The 18,005-nt window shown below is 49.5% G+C and overlaps 6 protein-coding genes across 6 annotated transcripts; 4 read left to right on the plus strand and 2 right to left on the minus strand.

Annotated features, from left to right (window-relative positions):
* The first annotated feature begins 1,480 nt into the window (after positions 1 to 1,480).
* On the plus strand, positions 1,481 to 5,341 carry FOXG_00786 (uncharacterized protein). The gene is made up of 4 exons (XM_018377369.1): positions 1,481 to 2,241; positions 2,298 to 2,399; positions 2,458 to 3,041; positions 3,107 to 5,341. Exons 1-4 carry the CDS (start codon positions 2,207 to 2,209, stop codon positions 4,345 to 4,347), a joined length of 1,962 nt encoding a protein of 653 aa, XP_018233083.1. The 5' UTR covers positions 1,481 to 2,206; the 3' UTR covers positions 4,348 to 5,341.
* Positions 5,342 to 5,982: 641 nt separating this feature from the next.
* Positions 5,983 to 6,999, plus strand: FOXG_00787 (uncharacterized protein; the record flags this gene model as incomplete). The annotated part of the gene is made up of 4 exons (XM_018377370.1): positions 5,983 to 6,019; positions 6,286 to 6,301; positions 6,354 to 6,579; positions 6,922 to 6,999. The coding sequence occupies 4 exons, from the start codon at positions 5,983 to 5,985 to the stop codon at positions 6,997 to 6,999; spliced, it is 357 nt and encodes a 118-aa protein (XP_018233084.1).
* A 574-nt stretch (positions 7,000 to 7,573) lies between these two features.
* FOXG_00788 (uncharacterized protein) lies at positions 7,574 to 11,563 on the plus strand. Its single transcript, XM_018377371.1, has 2 exons — positions 7,574 to 9,911; positions 9,961 to 11,563. The coding sequence occupies exons 1-2, from the start codon at positions 8,423 to 8,425 to the stop codon at positions 11,175 to 11,177; spliced, it is 2,706 nt and encodes a 901-aa protein (XP_018233085.1). The 5' UTR covers positions 7,574 to 8,422; the 3' UTR covers positions 11,178 to 11,563.
* On the minus strand, positions 7,574 to 12,760 carry FOXG_00789 (carboxymethylenebutenolidase). The gene is made up of 6 exons (XM_018377372.1): positions 12,582 to 12,760; positions 12,482 to 12,524; positions 12,392 to 12,432; positions 12,182 to 12,333; positions 11,999 to 12,124; positions 7,574 to 11,945 (listed from the first exon to the last, which is right to left on the minus strand). Exons 1-6 carry the CDS (start codon positions 12,643 to 12,645, stop codon positions 11,520 to 11,522), a joined length of 852 nt encoding a protein of 283 aa, XP_018233086.1. The 5' UTR covers positions 12,646 to 12,760; the 3' UTR covers positions 7,574 to 11,519.
* A 444-nt stretch (positions 12,761 to 13,204) lies between these two features.
* On the plus strand, positions 13,205 to 17,632 carry FOXG_00790 (protein SEY1). Its single transcript, XM_018377373.1, has 4 exons — positions 13,205 to 13,606; positions 13,694 to 14,137; positions 14,192 to 15,939; positions 15,998 to 17,632. The coding sequence occupies exons 1-4, from the start codon at positions 13,515 to 13,517 to the stop codon at positions 16,294 to 16,296; spliced, it is 2,583 nt and encodes an 860-aa protein (XP_018233087.1). The 5' UTR covers positions 13,205 to 13,514; the 3' UTR covers positions 16,297 to 17,632.
* On the minus strand, positions 16,306 to 17,640 carry FOXG_00791 (ribonuclease H2 subunit A). Its single transcript, XM_018377374.1, has one exon. The coding sequence runs from the start codon at positions 17,491 to 17,493 to the stop codon at positions 16,474 to 16,476; it is 1,020 nt and encodes a 339-aa protein (XP_018233088.1). The 5' UTR covers positions 17,494 to 17,640; the 3' UTR covers positions 16,306 to 16,473.
* Positions 17,641 to 18,005: the final 365 nt, after the last annotated feature.

Consider the following 18,005-nt stretch of genomic DNA (forward strand, 5'->3'; position numbering starts at 1 on the left):
AGAATGTGTAGGCATGTTAGACGATAGCTATTGCATTACACTACTGTAGTGGTATTCCCTACATGTAAGAGCCTTTTCTGGTGGGTGTGGATAGTTGATGTTACGATATCACGATTGGACAGATTTACGAGCGGAGGGATCTCAGAAAACACGGGGAATCTGGGGATCGCACAAGGGCATATCGGATATCGTAGTCAGGACCGATGAGCTGGGATTCTCTGGGGAAAACGCGAGAGAGAAAGGGTATCGAGATAAGAGTCTGTGGTGTTGGTGGAGATGAGGCTACCCTGGGGACGTCCACTCACGATGCAGGGAATTCTGCTGCCTTGAGCTGAAGAAGAAGCCAAGCAGCCCAAGAGAGTGGCAAATGAGGTCGTTTTTGAAATTCCGGGGTAACTGATAACTTGAGATGAAATGTCGTTTTATTCAATGGTATTATTCAAATCAGTCTTTGGAGTAGACGATGAACAATGATAATGGACCGTTGGATTACAAGTAGCATCACGTGTAACCCTCAAACGTTACACTTTAGTGGGAGCCGGTTCGGAGTGTAAGAACGGATAAGCGAAAACGGTTAACCGAATAAGCAATGCGATGTAGATCCATGCTGTTCCCAAGACCCGAGGAATCCTTCACGACAGAACCGAGTGATATTCCCTACCTCTCTTGCATCCGGAGGATTCGAGATGTGTGATTGCGCAGATCAATGACTGCTATAGACAGTTCGCCCGGGAAACCATAAGATCCTTGATTTCCATTGTCTTGGATCGTGAAAAAAAAACACTCCTAACTTTTAAGTTGTCATTTTGGGGTTGATCATGAGACATGCATGGTACCTCATGATTACAGGTGTTGATTACAGTAACATGCTATTTGACTCTGACTTGTCTCTCGGAACAAAAGTTCGGCATGTTAAGTAGGGTTGCAGAGAGGCGGCACAGAGGCTGAAAGGATGGAGGGATGTCAGACAGTTTGGACTGTGACGATGGACCCGAGACAAGGGGGCCTTGCCTAAAGTTGCTCTTTCAAGGTATGTTCTTGGATGGCAGTTCAGTGTTGTACATGGTTACAGGAAGTGAAACTCAATAAGACAAAGACAGACCAACTAAGCTCGGTATGTCCCTTGGTTTAAGATATGAAGACGAGGATATGCAATGCTGTATCTGACATGAGGTAAACATGGGACATCAGACTCTCCACAAGAAGAAGAGACGAGGAGGAGATTAACTTGAACATACACGTACCTTGGCAAGCCAGTGTCAATATAAAGAATTGCCAAAGTTGTTTGGTCCCAAAGAGAAGTCTTGAAGCTGATAATCCCTGCAAATAACGAACCGAAGTAAAGACCCTTGTCATTCAGACCCTGTCCTTTCCCCTGTCTTCCCCATCTTGGTCTTGTTCTTCTTGTCCTTGTCCTTGGGTCACCGGTCAAAGCCCGAATAAAGCGCAGCGTCTTTCTCGTAAATCCCTTCAACCAAATATTTCTGTTGTCTTTTCCTGTGTGAACTTGAAATTCGATGTAATACAGACGAGTACCACCACTCTTAGTGCATTATCCCCGTCACTATTCAAGAAGCTGCCATTATAGTCTTAGGTCCAGTACTACAGTAACTTTAGTGCCCGGACCAAGTCTCGTTGTCTCACCCCAGACTCGCCTCGACTCGACTCAACTAGGCTAGTCAAACCAACGGCCTGGATCCTTCGACTCAACTCATCAACTTTGCCTCCTCCAAACTCTTTAACCAAATCCACGACAAATCATTCCAAGTCAACTGCTCGATTGATTCATATGTATTATTAATAATCATCTCACGTCTAATCTCCCACAATCACCGCGACAACTAAACAGTCATCGATCACACTCTTTTCCTCGGCTTTGGCGCTGACTGTGCCTCATTCTTCTCATCTCCCCAGCTTCCAACCCCACATCTTGAAGCGATCGACCGACGACACCCGCTAGAAACGTTCGACAGGACTCATCAACCAGCTTGGCTCAACTCTACTCGACTGTTTCTGTGATAGCTACGCCTCTTCTTATTGTTAACTAACTCACTCAAGAATTGCTCACCATAAACAATATCATTGGTATTGTCTTTTCTCAATCGGGCAATCGCCCGTTTCTCCGACCAACCTCATCTTACTCTCAACCCGCCGCCCTCAGTCACTCACTCTCACTTTGCCAGTCACTGGCTTTCTACAACACAAGATGGCGCCGAATCGCGGCGAAGACGATATAGAACGGTATATTCTACCCTTGCTAACCCATTGCAGATCCAAATGCTGATCAGTACTCTCAGCCTGTCAAGGACCACCAATGAATATCCTTCCAGTTCCATGATAGAACATGCACGGCGTCCTTCAGAAGCTTATGTCAACCTTCATGCAAACATTGAAGCCAAGTACGCTCGCTCAACCTCGGCACGCCCGCTCAATCGTTCATGACTAACATCACCCAAGAATCAAGAATCCTCTCTGGGGTCTTCCACGAGCAAGACTTCTAGCTGATGTTGATGACTTTTGTCGAAAAAAGGAACTAGAACAGTACCGCCCCCTCATTCGCAAGGGCGCTCTAGTTGCGCAGGATCCCACTGGCTATGAGGATATCGATGGAGACGAAAAGCTTGACGACACAGAGATACAAGCGCTCAGAGACGAAATCCTCCACAAGTGGCGAGTCCCTTTTGTTCTGTACTTGACCGTTGCGACATGTTCCATCGGCGCCGCCGTACAAGGATGGGATCAAACAGGTTCGAATGGAGCGAATTTGGAGTTTCCCTATGCTTTCAATATCGGCAGCGAAAGTATACACGACAAGCTCCTCGTCGGTCTCGTCAACTCTGCCCCTTACATCGGAACAGCCCTGTTTGGCTGTTGGCTTTCGGATCCCCTGAATTCCCGTTGGGGTCGTCGCGGCACGATATTCTTCTCGGCCAACTTCTGTCTCTGGCCTGTCATTGGGAGTGCTTTCTGTAACAGCTGGAGACAGCTTTTTGCGTGTCGTGTATTACTTGGTATTGGAATGGGCACCAAGGCTTCAACAGGTGAGTCTCTACGTCTCTGAACCACAAGCATGTCGCTGGGACCTCGCAGCTGACATGTGATACAGTCCCCATCTTTGCCGCGGAGAACTCACCTGCCCCGATTCGAGGAGCCTTTGTCATGAGTTGGCAGATGTGGACGGCTTTCGGTATCTTCCTAGGAACATGTGCGAATGTCGCTGTTACGAAAATCGGCCATAACGCATGGAGATTCCAACTAGGATCAGCGTTCATCCCAGCTGTACCCTTGATGTGCTTGATTTACTTCTGCCCAGAATCGCCGCGTTGGTACATGAAGAAGAACCGTTACCAAGATGCGATGAAATCCCTGTTACGACTACGAAACCACCCGATCCAGGCCGCTCGCGATCTATACTATATCCATGCGCAACTCGAGGTCGAACTGGACTTTATTGGCGAGGCACACTATGCCAAACGTTTTATCGAACTTTTCACCATTCCTCGCGTGCGCCGTGCTACTGTAGCTTCATTCGTCGTTATGATTGCCCAGCAGATGTGTGGGATCAACATCATCGCATTCTACTCGACAAGTGTGTTCCGGGATGCAGGCGCCGACGATAACCAAGCTCTGCTGGCATCGATGGGTTTTGGACTGGTTAACTTTGTCTTTGCCTGGCCTGCAATATGGACGATAGACACCTTTGGTCGACGATCTCTCCTACTCTTCACTTTTCCTCAGATGGCATGGACACTACTTGCAGCAGGTCTATGTACTTTGATCCCAGGCACAGGCGGAGCTCACATGGCTTTGGTTGCGTTTTTCGTCTATCTTTTCGCGGCCTTTTACTCACCTGGCGAGGGTCCTGTGCCCTTTACCTACTCGGCTGAAGTGTTTCCTCTGTCGCATCGTGAGGTGGGCATGTCGTGGGCTGTGGCAACGTGCCTTTTCTGGGCGGCAGTGTTGTCTATTACTTTCCCACTGATGTTGGCTAGACTACATGCTATTGGTGCTTTTGGGATGTATGCAGGCTTCAACATTGTTGCGTTGGTTATGATTTTCTTACTGCTACCAGAAACAAAGCAGCGGACACTCGAGGAGCTGGATTACATCTTTGCAGTACCCACTCGTGTCTTTATGAGATATCAAGTTACGAAAGTGCTTCCCTGGTGGATCAGACGATGGATCTTGTTCCAACGAGAAGCAAGACTGGAGCCTCTGTATCAGTTTGACACAGTTGGCGAACCCGAGGATAATCACAGCAGTGACTTTGGCTATGAAAACGACAAGGCAAAAGTTGAATTGAAGGATACAATTGGACTTACGTCAGGTGTTCAGACGACACGATGAGGTTGATGGTGGATATTGTGATATCATGACATTTGGCGTTTGTTTATGGGAGACTTGATTTGGAGATTTTGTCTGTACTGTACTCTTATGATACCCTGCACGAGAAAGTAGCAAGCGAAATGGAATTGGGCCTTGCCTTCAACTAATGGAGATGAATACCCCACGAAAGAGGAGAAATGAGTGTATTAGTTTCTAGTCAAGTGACGTAAGGAGGAGACTAGTTATTGTATGATAATGGTCTACGTCGTTTGTACAATTTCCGTCTCTGATCGTTATTCATCAAAACCCGACGCTGAAATTCGCCGAGCTCCTTAGTTCGATGTGAGTGACGTCGTGATAGCGGAAAGTGAAGCGGGCTTCTCAACTGAACTGGTCTTGGCCCAAGGTGGGAATTCCGTCATTCTCATTCGGGGCCTCGGGAGATGATCACCATCTCCACTTGATCAACATTCGGATGGGTTGGAAAGAGATAAATGCCCAAAAGGCGTTGATGCTCAGTGACAGGACTGAATTAGGAAGGGAGACGATAATGCCGAGGCCGACATGGGCGTCTAATCGAGGAGACACACCGTTTCTCCATACAAGTTCTCATTCAACGTCATGATGTTTGCGCGCGCTTAGTGAGGTGACGCACATACTGTGTAGCGTAGCTTCTTCTCGTTTACGATACCCGACGATACGAACTGGGGAGTGAGAAGTCTTTGGGCGTTTCTACAGTAGAGCAAGAGCACGGTCAAGCTTTTCCGGGGATGGCTGATCGATCAGATCACGTTGCATTTTCTTGTTGTTGCTGGTTGAAGCGGAGACTGCTGATCGACCTACGTGGATTCCTCGTGAATAATGGGATCGACATTGCGTTGTCGAAGGTGGATGGGCACTGTGGGTGAGGAGTGAGACATGAAGGGTCCAGCGGATTAGCAACTGTGAGAATGATCATTGAAGATGATAATGGCAAAATATTATAGTAGCAAGTTGAAGTTGAAAGAGTAACAAAGGAAATGCGGTTGGTGGAATAAGCCGAGTGATGACCCAAACTGTCGGTCCTCTCAAGTTCCAGTTTCAACGTCGTCCCAGCTCTCCAGTGTCAGTGTAGGTAGGGTTACACTCCATCAGCTTATAGCAAAGACAACAATCTTGGCACCGGGAGATGAACCGAATTTAATGTCGCCTTGCGAAAAAATAGGGGACGCAATTAATATCAGCGTTTCCTCAACTCGTTTCATATATCCGCAAACTCTACCATTTCAATCCACGATGAAATCTAAAAAAGAAAAACAATTCATGGTCTCGACTTTTTTTTTTTTTTTTTTTTTTTTTTTTTTTTGAAATTTGACTTTGGCTTCCATCACAGTGGATGGAGGTCAAGGCGTGGACTAGCGAGCGTTTTTTTTTTTTCTTGCCGTCACCCTTATTCTGACACGTTGACACAGGCTAATGCGGGATAGCATGACTTGAGGTCACTTCGTGTCTGCAGGGGTAAATATCATGGTTTGTTTTGTTCTTCTGAACCAGTGGCAAGATGAGAGGGGCTTTGGAGCAGGAAATAAGTCTTGGTATGGTGGCTGTGAGCCGAAGATGCATCATGGAGTAGAAGATGAGATATCCATAGGCAGCGTCATAGAAAGCATCTTCAGCATGCTCTTCAACATCAACGTCAGGATGTTCGATCAGATTACACAATCTTCGTCTAAAGATACCAACGGCCAAGCGCTGCGGCAGTTGGCGGCTTTCAATTTGAACAACACCCTCATTCTCTGGTGGCGTAGACGCCAGAATTCCCGGGAATGACGAAAAGAAAAGCGGTTGGTTTCGTCTTGTCTTCAATGTCTTAATTGCGCGTCAGTTATCCAAAGGTGTGCTAGCCGGGGATCAATAACAAAAAGGAAACTCAGCCGTTGAAGGCACGAGGGGCTAACCGTTAGCCTACAACTTGTTGAGCCGCCATCGACCCTTTGTAAGTCGAACATCGAATAAGAACTTTTCGTAATGATTCTCGCCATGTGCAGCATACCGACTCTTTCAACAAACATTCGAACCATCACTGATCAGAGAGAACTCGTACCGTGTTTCACTGTTACAGTTGCTGGCGTCAAAACGTCAGCTCCCGATGTGGGATCGGTATATGGACCCCTTGAGATCTCTGGTGTAAATCTTTGCCACGAAGGGACGCCTCGAGAGCTTGAAGCTTTCTTGGTGGATAGTGCTGGGTGGAATAAATATGGGGAAGATACGGTTAGATGTTAACTTTTGGTGCTTTGCATCGATGATTGACTGATCTCTCGTATCGAGAATCGCCTCTGGTCCCCAGTTTTTGTTATGTTTCTTCCCTTGCTTGGGTATGTGTCTTCTGATCATGGTAAGGATATTCTTCTTGCGGTGTAAATGGATGGCCTGTTGGTGGTCGGGTGTTTTAGACGTGCAAACCGAGACATACACAGACTTTGATTGTCAAAGCTGTGAAATGGCATGCATTTGCCTGCCAAAATCACGTTCGTATAAGCCCACGTCTTATCCTTGGTTGAATCCTACATATTTCTTGTCATAACAAAAGGCTGCACTGTCTAGACTGTACAGTATTTCGCGTATGTGTTGACTTTTCGGCCGCGTAGCACCCCAGCCCGATTTGGAGACGTGAAACAAAGGGGTATCTGAGACCAGCCTGTCAATGGTTGTTTGTGGCTGCCGGGGGGCGGCGCCTCCCCCTGGCCCGGCGCTGAGAACCGCTGCCGTTCTGAAATATTACTGGATAAACGCCGACATTTGGGGGGGCCGGGTGCCCCTGAAGCCCGGCATACAGCAGATGAAAGGAAAAAAAGTGAAAGAGAAAAAACTTGCAGAGGTGCCCAGTGTCTGGGGACCCTGTCGCGGATCCTTTTTCAGCTGGTAGGGCTCATGATCCAGCGAGAGGGGAGCCCTGAGGGCCCTAAGGACCCAGGACCAGGACCCAATTGGACTTGGTCCATAGAGAGAAAAACTTGAGTGGGTGGTTGGCTTTTCGCCGTGACTGAAGACGCGCTGCTGGTGGATTCACGGCCCCTTCTCCAGAGCCATGACCCGCCCGTGAGTGGGAAAAAAAAAACGATCGGGAACCCCTTTTGTTGCTGACGGTATCTGAGTCCCGGCTTGGTATTTCTAGGATTGTGCTTGGATGGCAAGGCGGACAAACCTCAAATAGCAACAGAACCTGGCCTAGCCTAGTACATAAGAAAAAAAAGGAAAAGCACACCATGGTAGTGGATGTCACAGTGTAATTTTTAAATATCTCGCACTCACACGAGCTTGAGCAAGAGCCAAGTACGACAGGGAAGGAACAAGGAACACCCACCCAATCCAGGATCCCCGAAACCTCGTTCGTCAATGATTGACTTCAACCTCTCTTTCTAGTCGTTCCCTTTCTCTCTCTTCTTCCTCTTCATCATTTCTCCACCGACACTCGTTCCAGTCCCTATTATAACCACGGCCCTCCCACCCCCGGCCTAGGCTTGCCCTTCTTTTGATCGCTTCCCATCTTTTGTTTGTTTCCTAGCTCCTAGGTTTGATCTCTCTCTCTCTCTCTCTCGCTTCCTCACTTCATCCCAGGTAGCACCAATAACCACCAACTTGTTCCTGTTCGTCTTCGCTGGAGAAGACGGCAGATCACCTTCGCTCTTTTTCCTATACCTGCAAAAAAGAGGAGGAGAATTATATGGGATCGTTGTAGCGTATTGTCTGCATTTATTTCCTTGAATCTACTACATCATCGGCATACAACACAGCATTGAGCCGAGCATTGGCATATCTAGCTTGGAGCAAGTCTTCAGCAGAAAGATAATCACCCCCATTCCCACCTGATTCCTAGACACCCTACGAGCGCAAGCAGATCATTGCGGCTAAGGATTTGATATCCTACCACCGTCTCATATCCTGCTAGCACTACCCGACCTCCAATCTTCAAACGCCTATCGGTTTCATCATCGGCCTCGACTCACGCCAACGGGTCGATCACCTCTTAACTTGAAGTATTCGGGCCACCACATCGAATACTCCCGCACTTTCGACTCCCTGGTTGGAGTTTGATATATAACTACACACGAGAATGGTTAATCGCCACGTTTCTTTATCTCCCCGCAATTCGCGTCACTCTCACACAGGCTTCGTTCCCCTTGGTGGCAGCAACAGCAATAACGAAATGGGCGACGGTATTCAGCTCACGCCGGTCAAGAGCAATGCCTCTGCCCGGAGTGGTATGAGGAAGGCCGACATGCCTCAACCCTCTACCATGGATAGCAACTCTCCCACCGAGGACGAAAAACTCACCGGTCAAGGTCACCGCGGCCGTCGAAGGAGAATGGGCGATGGCCTCTCTCGTAGCGGTACCGGAGGAGAGGAAACCACATTGAACCCAATGGGTAGACTCTACTACAAAATCATCGGCTTCTCTGTTGTCACCAGATACCTTGTATATGTCGTCCCTGTCGGTCTTCTCTTGGCTATTCCTCTGATTGTCCTCGCCGCCATTGGCAAGAAGGATGGCATTCCTGTCGGTAAATGGAACGGAGATGGTGACAGGGCTGGCGATGATGGCCCTCCTCTCTTCAAAATCTTCCTCTGGGTTCTCATCATGTGGCTCTCATGCTGGGTCGCCAAGGTTGTTGCTTGGTTCTTACCCTCGCTCTTCATGTTCTTTACTGGCGTCGTCAGCAAGGGTACTCGCAAGTACGCAACTGTCCTCGGAAACCTCATCCTGCCCTTCTCCTTCTTCTTCTGGGCCTTGGCTTCTTATGTCACTTTCAAGAACCTCTGGATGGAGGAAGATAGAGGCAACAACTACGTCCCATGGGTCCGCACTATGGGCCGTGTCCTTGGTGCTCTTTTCGTTTCTTCAGCTGTCTTCCTTGGCGAGAAAGCGATTGTCCAGCTGATCGGTATCTCCTACCATCAGCGATCGTTTGCGAACCGTATCAGGGAGTCCAAGCGTGAGGTCCACTTGCTCGGGCTTCTTTTTGATGCCTCCCGAACCCTCTTCCCTCTCCATTGTCACGAGTTCGCTGATGAGGATGCCATCATTAATGATAGCATTGAGGTGATGCTCCGTGGTAAGAAAGGACACAAGCGCAACGGCTCTGCCACCCCCATGAAGCTCATTGGAGAGGTTGGCAAGATCGGAGACAAGGTCACCTCCGTTTTTGGCAACCTTGCCTCTGAGATCGCTGGCCGACAGGTTTTCAACCCTAACTCCGCTCACTCCATCGTCATCGAAGCTCTTGAGAAGACTAAGTCATCTGAGGCAATGGGTCGACGTATATGGATGTCTTACGTTGTCGAGGGTCACAACTCACTTGTTCTGGATGACTTCCAGGAGGTTCTTGGACCTGCTTACAAGGAAGAAGCTGAGGAATCATTCTATATGATCGACGGTGACGACAATGGTGATATTAGTCTCGATGAGATGGTCCGAAAGGTTGTCGAAATTGGCACCGAGAGAAAGGCAATCGCCGAAGGTATGAAGGATATTGGTCAGGCTCTTCAGGCTTTTGATAAGATTCTTCTTGTCGTCGTCCTGTTGGTCGTTATTTTCGTTTTCCGTAAGTCTCACCTCATAAGTGTGTCGAATTTCACTAACAATCCCCTTAGTTGCCTTCTTCCAGAGTAGCTTCATTACCACTCTCACCACTGCCGGAACTACCCTGCTTTCTCTGTCTTTCATCTTCGCAGTTACTGCCCAGGAATTCCTCGGTTCTTGTATCTTCCTTTTCGTCAAGCACCCCTACGATGTCGGTGATCGTGTCGACATCAGTGGCACCAGGATGGTTGTCAACAAGATCTCCCTCCTCTACTCTGTTTTCCACCGACTCGACACCATGCAAACAGTTCAAGTGCCCAACATTCAGCTCAACAACATCTGGATCGAGAATATCTCCCGTAGCAAGGCCATGCACGAAACCGTCGAAGTCAACGTTTCTTTCGATACCTCATTTGAGGACATTGAACTTCTCCGCCTCGAGATGGAGAAGTTCGTTCGACAACCCGAGAACGCTCGTGACTTCCAGCCTGATCTTAGCATTAGCGTTGGCGGTGTCGGTAACCTCGACAAGCTTCTGCTCTATGTCACCATCGCTCACAAGTCCAACTGGCACAACGATTCCGTCCGCGCCAGCCGCCGTTCTAAGTTCATGTGTGCACTTGCCCTGGCTCTGAAGAAGGTGCCTCTTATTGCTCCCGGTGGCGGCGGCGAGCCTCTTGGTGGACCTACAAACCCCTCTTACTCTGTTACTGTTACCGATGAGTTCGCCAAGAACAGTCGTGATGAGGCTGCTAAGGCTTCTGATGAAGCTCGCATGGTCCCAACCTCGAAGCAGGAGAACACTGAAGAGAGCCAGGCCCAGGCCGCTGAAGGCTTCAACTCGCGCCCCCCTGCCGCCGGCCTTGGTGTCTGGGATAACAGTGACAACCACACCCTGGGCTCTCACGATGATGAAGTCAACCGCAACCGCGATATCGAGCATTTGCGCACTGATCTCAAGCGTGAGAGCACTCGGGGTCGCCGCAAGGCGGGTGAGGCTATTCCCTCACTTTCTCTTGAGACGGCTCCTCGTGCTAGCATCACGTTGACGCAAGCAAGCCCTCGCAGCCCTCACCGTGGCCCCTTCGATGAAGAGGCCGAGGCTGGCATGGGCCCAACGCCTTACCATTCTAATCTCTCTGCCGGCCCATCACAGGGTTCTCAAGGCTACCAGCCATATGCCGGCTCCAGCAACCAGTATAATGTCGCCAACCCTCTACAAAGGCCTGGTCAGGGACCGCCTCAGGGGCCACCTCCTCAAGGACAACCACCCGCTCCCCAGCGCTAGTGGACCTGGAAGTGAGACAGACGAACTGTAACGGCTGATCAGTGTGTATTGATAGTAGTAATATTGGGGAGGTTATTTGGGACGGAATTGAGTTTTTCTATGTTGGTATTGGGGTTACTCGAGAGACTAAAACAGTCATCTCCTTTCTTAGAAATCAGATTGGGTCATCCGTATAAAAAGACTGGGGCGGATGTATCGGTTTATGAAACACAGCCAGAGACTGCAGAGCAGCAGCTCTCAATATTCACGAAGTAAAGAATCTAGATTATTATCACACTTCAATCAAATATTTTGAGGATAATTGTTGTTTCAAGGAACTTCGCATTTGCAAAGGCTACTAATTTAGCAAACGTGCTCTGGAGGTGGGACCTCGCCGTCCTTTGCCCCCAACTCAGTCTTGAGAACACGACCGAAGAGTTCTAGCAGAACCTCGAAGCAGACCTTGGTGATGGCAGGATCATAACGTCCCTTGCTTAGCTCGTCACGGATGAAGGCGTGCTGAGCCCACGCAAACTCATAGAAGCTAGTAGGGACACCAGCTTCGCGAAGCTTGACACGGATTAGATCGCGACCAGCATCAGGGACATGAGTGTCCTTTACACCAAAGATCATGGCAACCTCTCCCTTGAACTTGTTGAAGAGATCGATGGTGTGGTTGCTGTTGGGAGGAGCGGTTGATGAAGTGTTGGGCGCATCATAAGGGCCGAGTGTGCGGGAGTGAATATCGGTTGCGAAGTAGGCAACGCAAGCAGAGATGCGAGGGTCAAGCTGTGTCGAGCTGTTGAGTGATATGAAGTGAAAATATTAGGTGAAAGACTTACAGCGGCGCGAACGGCCAGATGGCCACCTAGACACATGCCTGTAGCTCCAATACGGCCTGTGCAGGTGGGAAGTGAGAGGAGGTAATCGACGGTGGCATATGAGTCGGCATCATAGGACTCGAGGGTCTAAAACAGTTAGTTAGAGTGAGTCCAAGTAAACAATGCTGGTTGTCGAGTGAATACCTTTTCGATCTTGAACTTGTTGCCACGATCAGTGTCCTCGGCGTCGTACTTGAGGGGCTCAGGGCCGGTGAAGTCATGGTAAGATGAAGGCGCAGCGACGATGTAGCCTTGACCAGCGATCTGACGAGCGAAGCGGGCAACAGGACCGGTGACTGGAGAAGTAGAATGAGCTTGTCGTGATATTGATGTGATTATAATGTGAAGCCTTACCTTGGTAGATCTCACTGAAAAGACTCACACCAGGGAAGCGTCTGAATGAAGGTCAGAATGATGCAGAGCAAGAGGATTTAGGAGACTTACGCATTAGGATATCCAGGGATAATGGGATGAAAGACAAAGATGCCTGCTCAAGAGTGTAAGCTTCTCATATCACATGGCATGAGAGTTGAGCTGGACATACGCATAGTACCCTCCTTGCCATTGGCAGAGGTCGGGACATCGACGTGAGATTCCTTGATCAACATTTTGCTTCCTTTAGACCCAAGATTATGAAAGTTCAAAGTTGCAAGATTGGAAGTTATAAATTGTATGGAGTAGTTGCTTTTATCTATTCAACCTCATATCATTATCAACTTCCCCTCGATGCCCCTCGGCGGGGTGTTACATACATCCTTCAAGCGAGACGCCTCTGATTGGTTGAGAGCAACATCATTCAAGCTTCATAACTTGATCCGTTGTGGCACCCGGACCGATCCCGCCAGCACCCGCTATAGAATCAATCTCATGAGTAAGCAGTAATAAGTTCTTATTAGCAGAGCGCAGCTGATGACATGTCTTGGACACCAAGTTGTATGCGTGTCCTAGGGCAGCTGCTGCAGTACAATGTGACCGCTTTTTTGACACCGAATCACAGAAATAAACATGTGGCAGGGGTATAGCTAATTACCGTAGAACACCTGCATATAAGGAGTGATAGGGAGGTGCTTCAGTGGGACCTCAACTGCTAATCCGCCTTCGGACCGTCGAATCCTAGGGGAGAAGAGGTTCGTTCAGGAAATAAGTACGTACCCCATCATTCGTCGTCACAAGGATCTATCCTGTCCTTCCTTGTCTCTGTCCAGGTGGTCACAACTTTTTGGTCGTCCGACTGCTCTAGTTATTTGCCCCAACAACTCTCGATCCTGTTTCTGACTCTTTTTTCCCTCTATACAGATTTTAAAAAAGGGACACTTCCTTCAGCATATATTCTTAGGATAACATAAGCTCATCATATCGAGGGTCGCCACCCGTACTTTTGTCCACGGATGCACGCCCCAGCTCTCGAATAAACCACCTCTACCTACACCTACTTACGTCTACTACATTTCTCCTTGATATATACCAATCGCATACCATGAACGGCCATTTCTCTGCCGTCGGCGAGGCGCCGGGGGCTGGAAGCTATGAGCACGGCGTCCAGGTTATTGACGAGGATAAGGAGTTCAAGTATGTACTGTACAGCTGTCGAGTTGTTCCCCCGCCACTTTGTCCGTCATGATGTCTACAGTGCTAACTAACCCTACTACACTACAGCACCCACCTCAATGAGTATCTCAACGTTACTGATGTTGCTGCCTCTGGCTTCAATTACCATCTTATCTCCGTCTTCGGCTCCCAGTCGACCGGAAAGTCGACCCTCCTGAACAACCTCTTCGGCACCGACTTTTCCGTCATGTCAGAAACCGAGCGTCGACAAACCACGAAGGGTATCTGGATGTCTAAGAACAAGCGCGAGACGAGCGCAGGCACAAAGATGTCCGACAACATCCTTGTCATGGATGTTGAGGGTACCGATGGTCGAGAGCGCGGTGAGGACCAGGACTTTGAGCGCAAAAGTGCCCTGTTTGCGCTGGCCACCAGCGAGGTCTTGATCGTCAACATTTGGGAGCACCAGGTTGGTTTGTACCAGGGTGCGAACATGGGACTTCTCAAGACCGTTTTCGAGGTCAACCTGCAGCTGTTCCTCAAGGACAAGCAGTAAGCCAAGCTCTACGGTAACCCATTGCTTGCGCGATTACTAACTCTACCTAGGTCAACCCCTAGATCTCTACTATTCTTCGTCATTCGCGATCATCTTGGCACTACACCCCTGGGCAACCTCCGAACCACCCTGATTCAGGACCTGACTAAGATTTGGTCGTCCATCTCCAAGCCTCAGGGGCTCGAGGGTTCGCGCATCGAGGACTACTTCGACTTTGGCTTTGCTGCCCTGCCTCACAAGATCCTTCAGGCTGATAAGTTCACCGAGGAGGTCCAGAAGCTTGGATCGCGGTTCACCGCTGGACACCGACACGGCAAACCTGGTCTGCACGGTGACCAAGAGCTCGAGGGTGGTCTCTTCCTCCCCGAGTATCACCGACGAATTCCTGCCGATGGTTTCTCCGTTTATGCTGAGGGCATTTGGGACCAGATTGTGAACAACAAGGACCTGGATTTGCCTACCCAACAGGAGCTTCTGGCTCAGTTCCGTTGCGACGAGATTTCTCGAGAAGTTCTGATTGACTTTGACGTCGTAGTCACGCCCCTTGAGGAGAAACAGAGCGAAGCTTCCAAGCTCGGTGTCCCAACCGTTCTGCCCGATCTTGGCCTGGCTGGTAACGATGCTCGCCAGAAGTGCATCAAGGCTTTCGAAGTGCAGGCAAGCCGATACCATAAGGGGGTCTACGCCCGCAAGCGACACGAGCTCGAGGGCAAGATTGATACTCGCCTGAAGGCACTCTACCAGGGTCAATTGGCCGCTGCCCACAAAGCCGGTGTGACTGCTTTTGGCGAGGCTGTTGCCAACAAGGTGAAGGCTGGGCAAAAGGCTGGTGGTAGCTACGAATTTGCTGAAATTGTCACCAACGAAAAGCGAAAGACACTGGACATCTTTGGTGTTGAGGCCCAGAGCTTACTCATTGAAGGTGTCTCATGGACTAACTTCGAATCGCAGCTCAAGCTCTTTGAGAAGGAGCTTGACGAAGAGAGCGCTAAACTACGAAAAGAAGAAATGCGACGACTTGCGACCCGTGTCGAGCGCTGGGTCAGATCTCGACTTGGCGATGCCGTTGGTCTCGAGTTCAACAAGCTGGGCAGCGGCCGAGCCGGCGGTGGTGCTCCCGAAACCGGCGAGAAGCCTGACTCTGAGAAGGATCTCTGGGACAGAGTATGGAAAGTCTTCACGGGCATTGTCAAGGAAGCCGAGGTTCGATTTGCCGAGCGGGCTAAGAGCTTCGACGCTACTCAGGAGGAGGTTGAGATCGGCACATGGCGATTGCGCCGAAAGAGCTGGAACGCCCTTCGAGAAAAGATTGAGGAAGAGGTCATGGAGGGCAATATTCTGCTGAAGCTTCGAGAGAACTTTGAAGATAAGTTCCGATACGACGAGGCTGGTGTACCCAGGATATGGCGTCCCAGTGACGATATTGAGGGTATTTACACCAAGGCGCGAGAGTCTACTCTCACCCTTGTTCCTCTTCTCTCAAGATTCCGACTGTCGGAGACATATGGCCCTCCTGACTTGCCAGGCTTCGTTGGACCTCAGCCCAACGGTGTCCAGGCTAGTGATGAGGAGGACCTCACACCGATTGGAGGTATCGACGAAGAGGATGGCAAGAGCCTCGAGGAGGAGATGACGGTGCTCAGCGAGGGCAAGCGCCAGGACCTTGTTGTACGATTCAAGAAGACTGCTGATGGAGTTTATGTCGAAGCTAAGCGAGGTGCCATTGGTGGGGCTGCTCAGGTTCCTTGGTACTTTTATGGTTTACTCCTTGCCCTTGGCTGGAACGAGATATTGACTGGTAAGTTTTATCCAGCTATGATTGGCCTTTGTGCTTTGGCTAACAAACGGCGTTTCAGTTCTGCGAAACCCCTTCCTTTGCCTCCTCATCCTGGTCATCGCCGGAGGTACATATGTTGCATACACACTTAACCTCCTCGGTCCTATGCTCTCAATGGGCAATGCTGCTATGACCCAGGGTGTCGAGATTGCGAAGCAGCAGCTCCGCGACTTTATTGCCAACTCCGATACAGCACGCCAGGCTGTTGGCATGCCTGCGCGCGAGGACAGCGATAACATTAGCATGGATACTTTGGATAGTCGGGGCAAGAAGGCCAACACGACTTCCACAGAGAAGGATGACATTGACAACATTTAATGTATAGGGGTTGTGTATGAGTCTGAGCAGTGGCGCCGGGCCTTGTCGAGTATGATTAGCGAACAGGATATAATGTCTACTGTAAAAATAAAAGGAGAATTTGTTCGATTCACGCCCAAGTGATATCCAAAATTGACTGTTTCAATAAATTCATTCCCAAGTAGATTATAGGGGTATCTAGAATGCTTCCAAGCCAGTCGACGTACCAAACCAATTGCCCAACTCCGATGACTCCTTATCCTTGTCCCCCGAGGTGAAGTAATCAGTGAGCCTACCCGTCTCACCGTCATCCTCAAGTGGCCACTCAACCTTGACACCATTTCCCTTGGCCTCAAGCATGTCCTTTGCTGTCCCCCAGCTGAACCGACACTCCGGTCCCCATCCGAACACAGGATGCATGTTGCCCTTCATCCATCCAACGCAGCGTCCGTCAGATGGATATCCTGAGCCCCATGCCATACCCTCACCATCCTTCTCGTCTTCATCTGCCCTCGCTTCAAAGAGAACTTCGAGCGCGGCATCACGAGTGACCTTTGCGCATACCGATGCAGCACTGACGCAGGCGTACAAACTATCGGCCTTCTTGGCAACCGTGATTTTGGCTGTGGGAAACACGCGCTGCAACTTTGCTTGATATGCTGCTGGTTGGCCAATTGTATCAACGTAAATCTCCTGGATGTTTACGCCAAGCGCATACACAGCTTTTATAAGATCGACTGTAGCGTCCATAGCCTGTGCATTGAGGTTGTACGCATTCGTAGGTCGGTACATGTTCGCGCCGATATCTCTAGCCGATAGTGAAGCCGTTGCCCAGCCACAAGAGTCGTGGAGATCCGAGCCAGGTGTGCAAAGTGTGCGCATAAGATCTGAGCGAACAGCAGGTGTGAGGACCTTGGAATCGTCAAAGTGATGCTTCTCGCGAAGTAGAGAATCAGAGAGATCTATCGGGAGGAAGAAGACGCCGTAGACCATGGGGCCGAGAACAGGACCACGTCCGGCTTCGTCGACACCGAGACAGCATGGAGTTGCTGAGGAGGGATCGGAAGGGTCGCTGGGGAGTAGAGAAGGGGGGATGGCGGAGAAGTGGTTGAATGACGAGCCTGAGAGGAGGGCTTCGCCATGGACTGAGGGTGGGATATAAGTTGTTGAGGAGCGGGTGGCTGTCTCGGGGACATCTTCGGCTGGTGAATCCGTCATTATGAGATATTTTATGGTAAAAGTTATAGTTTATTATGCTGTAAGTTGAGTTCTGGGAACAGATTCGTCAATTGATCGTTTTGATGCCTCTGGTTGTCATGGAAGTTGAAGTAAAGAGAAAGTTAGTGGTAAGAGTTCCAGGAGACGCGTGTAGACGCGTTAAGCACCCGAGCCCCATATTTTATATAGTGCCACTGAACTATACCTACAGGCACTTGACCACCACAGCCAACCTAAAGGAAGGTATGGCAAGCTCCACGGTGTAAGTCATGGGAGATATACGATTGGCTTGGCCTGGTTTATGTCAGTTTATGCGAGTTAACCTAGAATTGTATTTGATTTTCTTGGAGTCATGTCATCTAATATTGTCGTTGATGCCCGTTGAAGGCAAGTAAACAAGCCACTGCACGCACTTATACGACGCCACGATAAGTCAAGCCACATGCAGTGGCAAACTGAAAGTATCAAGTCAATCACCTCAAAGATGAACATAACAGATTGATTGAGCTCCT

The sequence above is a fragment of the Fusarium oxysporum genome, chromosome 1, assembly GCF_000149955.1.
Source record: "Fusarium oxysporum f. sp. lycopersici 4287 chromosome 1, whole genome shotgun sequence".
In the NCBI taxonomy this organism is placed as follows: domain Eukaryota; kingdom Fungi; phylum Ascomycota; class Sordariomycetes; order Hypocreales; family Nectriaceae; genus Fusarium; species Fusarium oxysporum.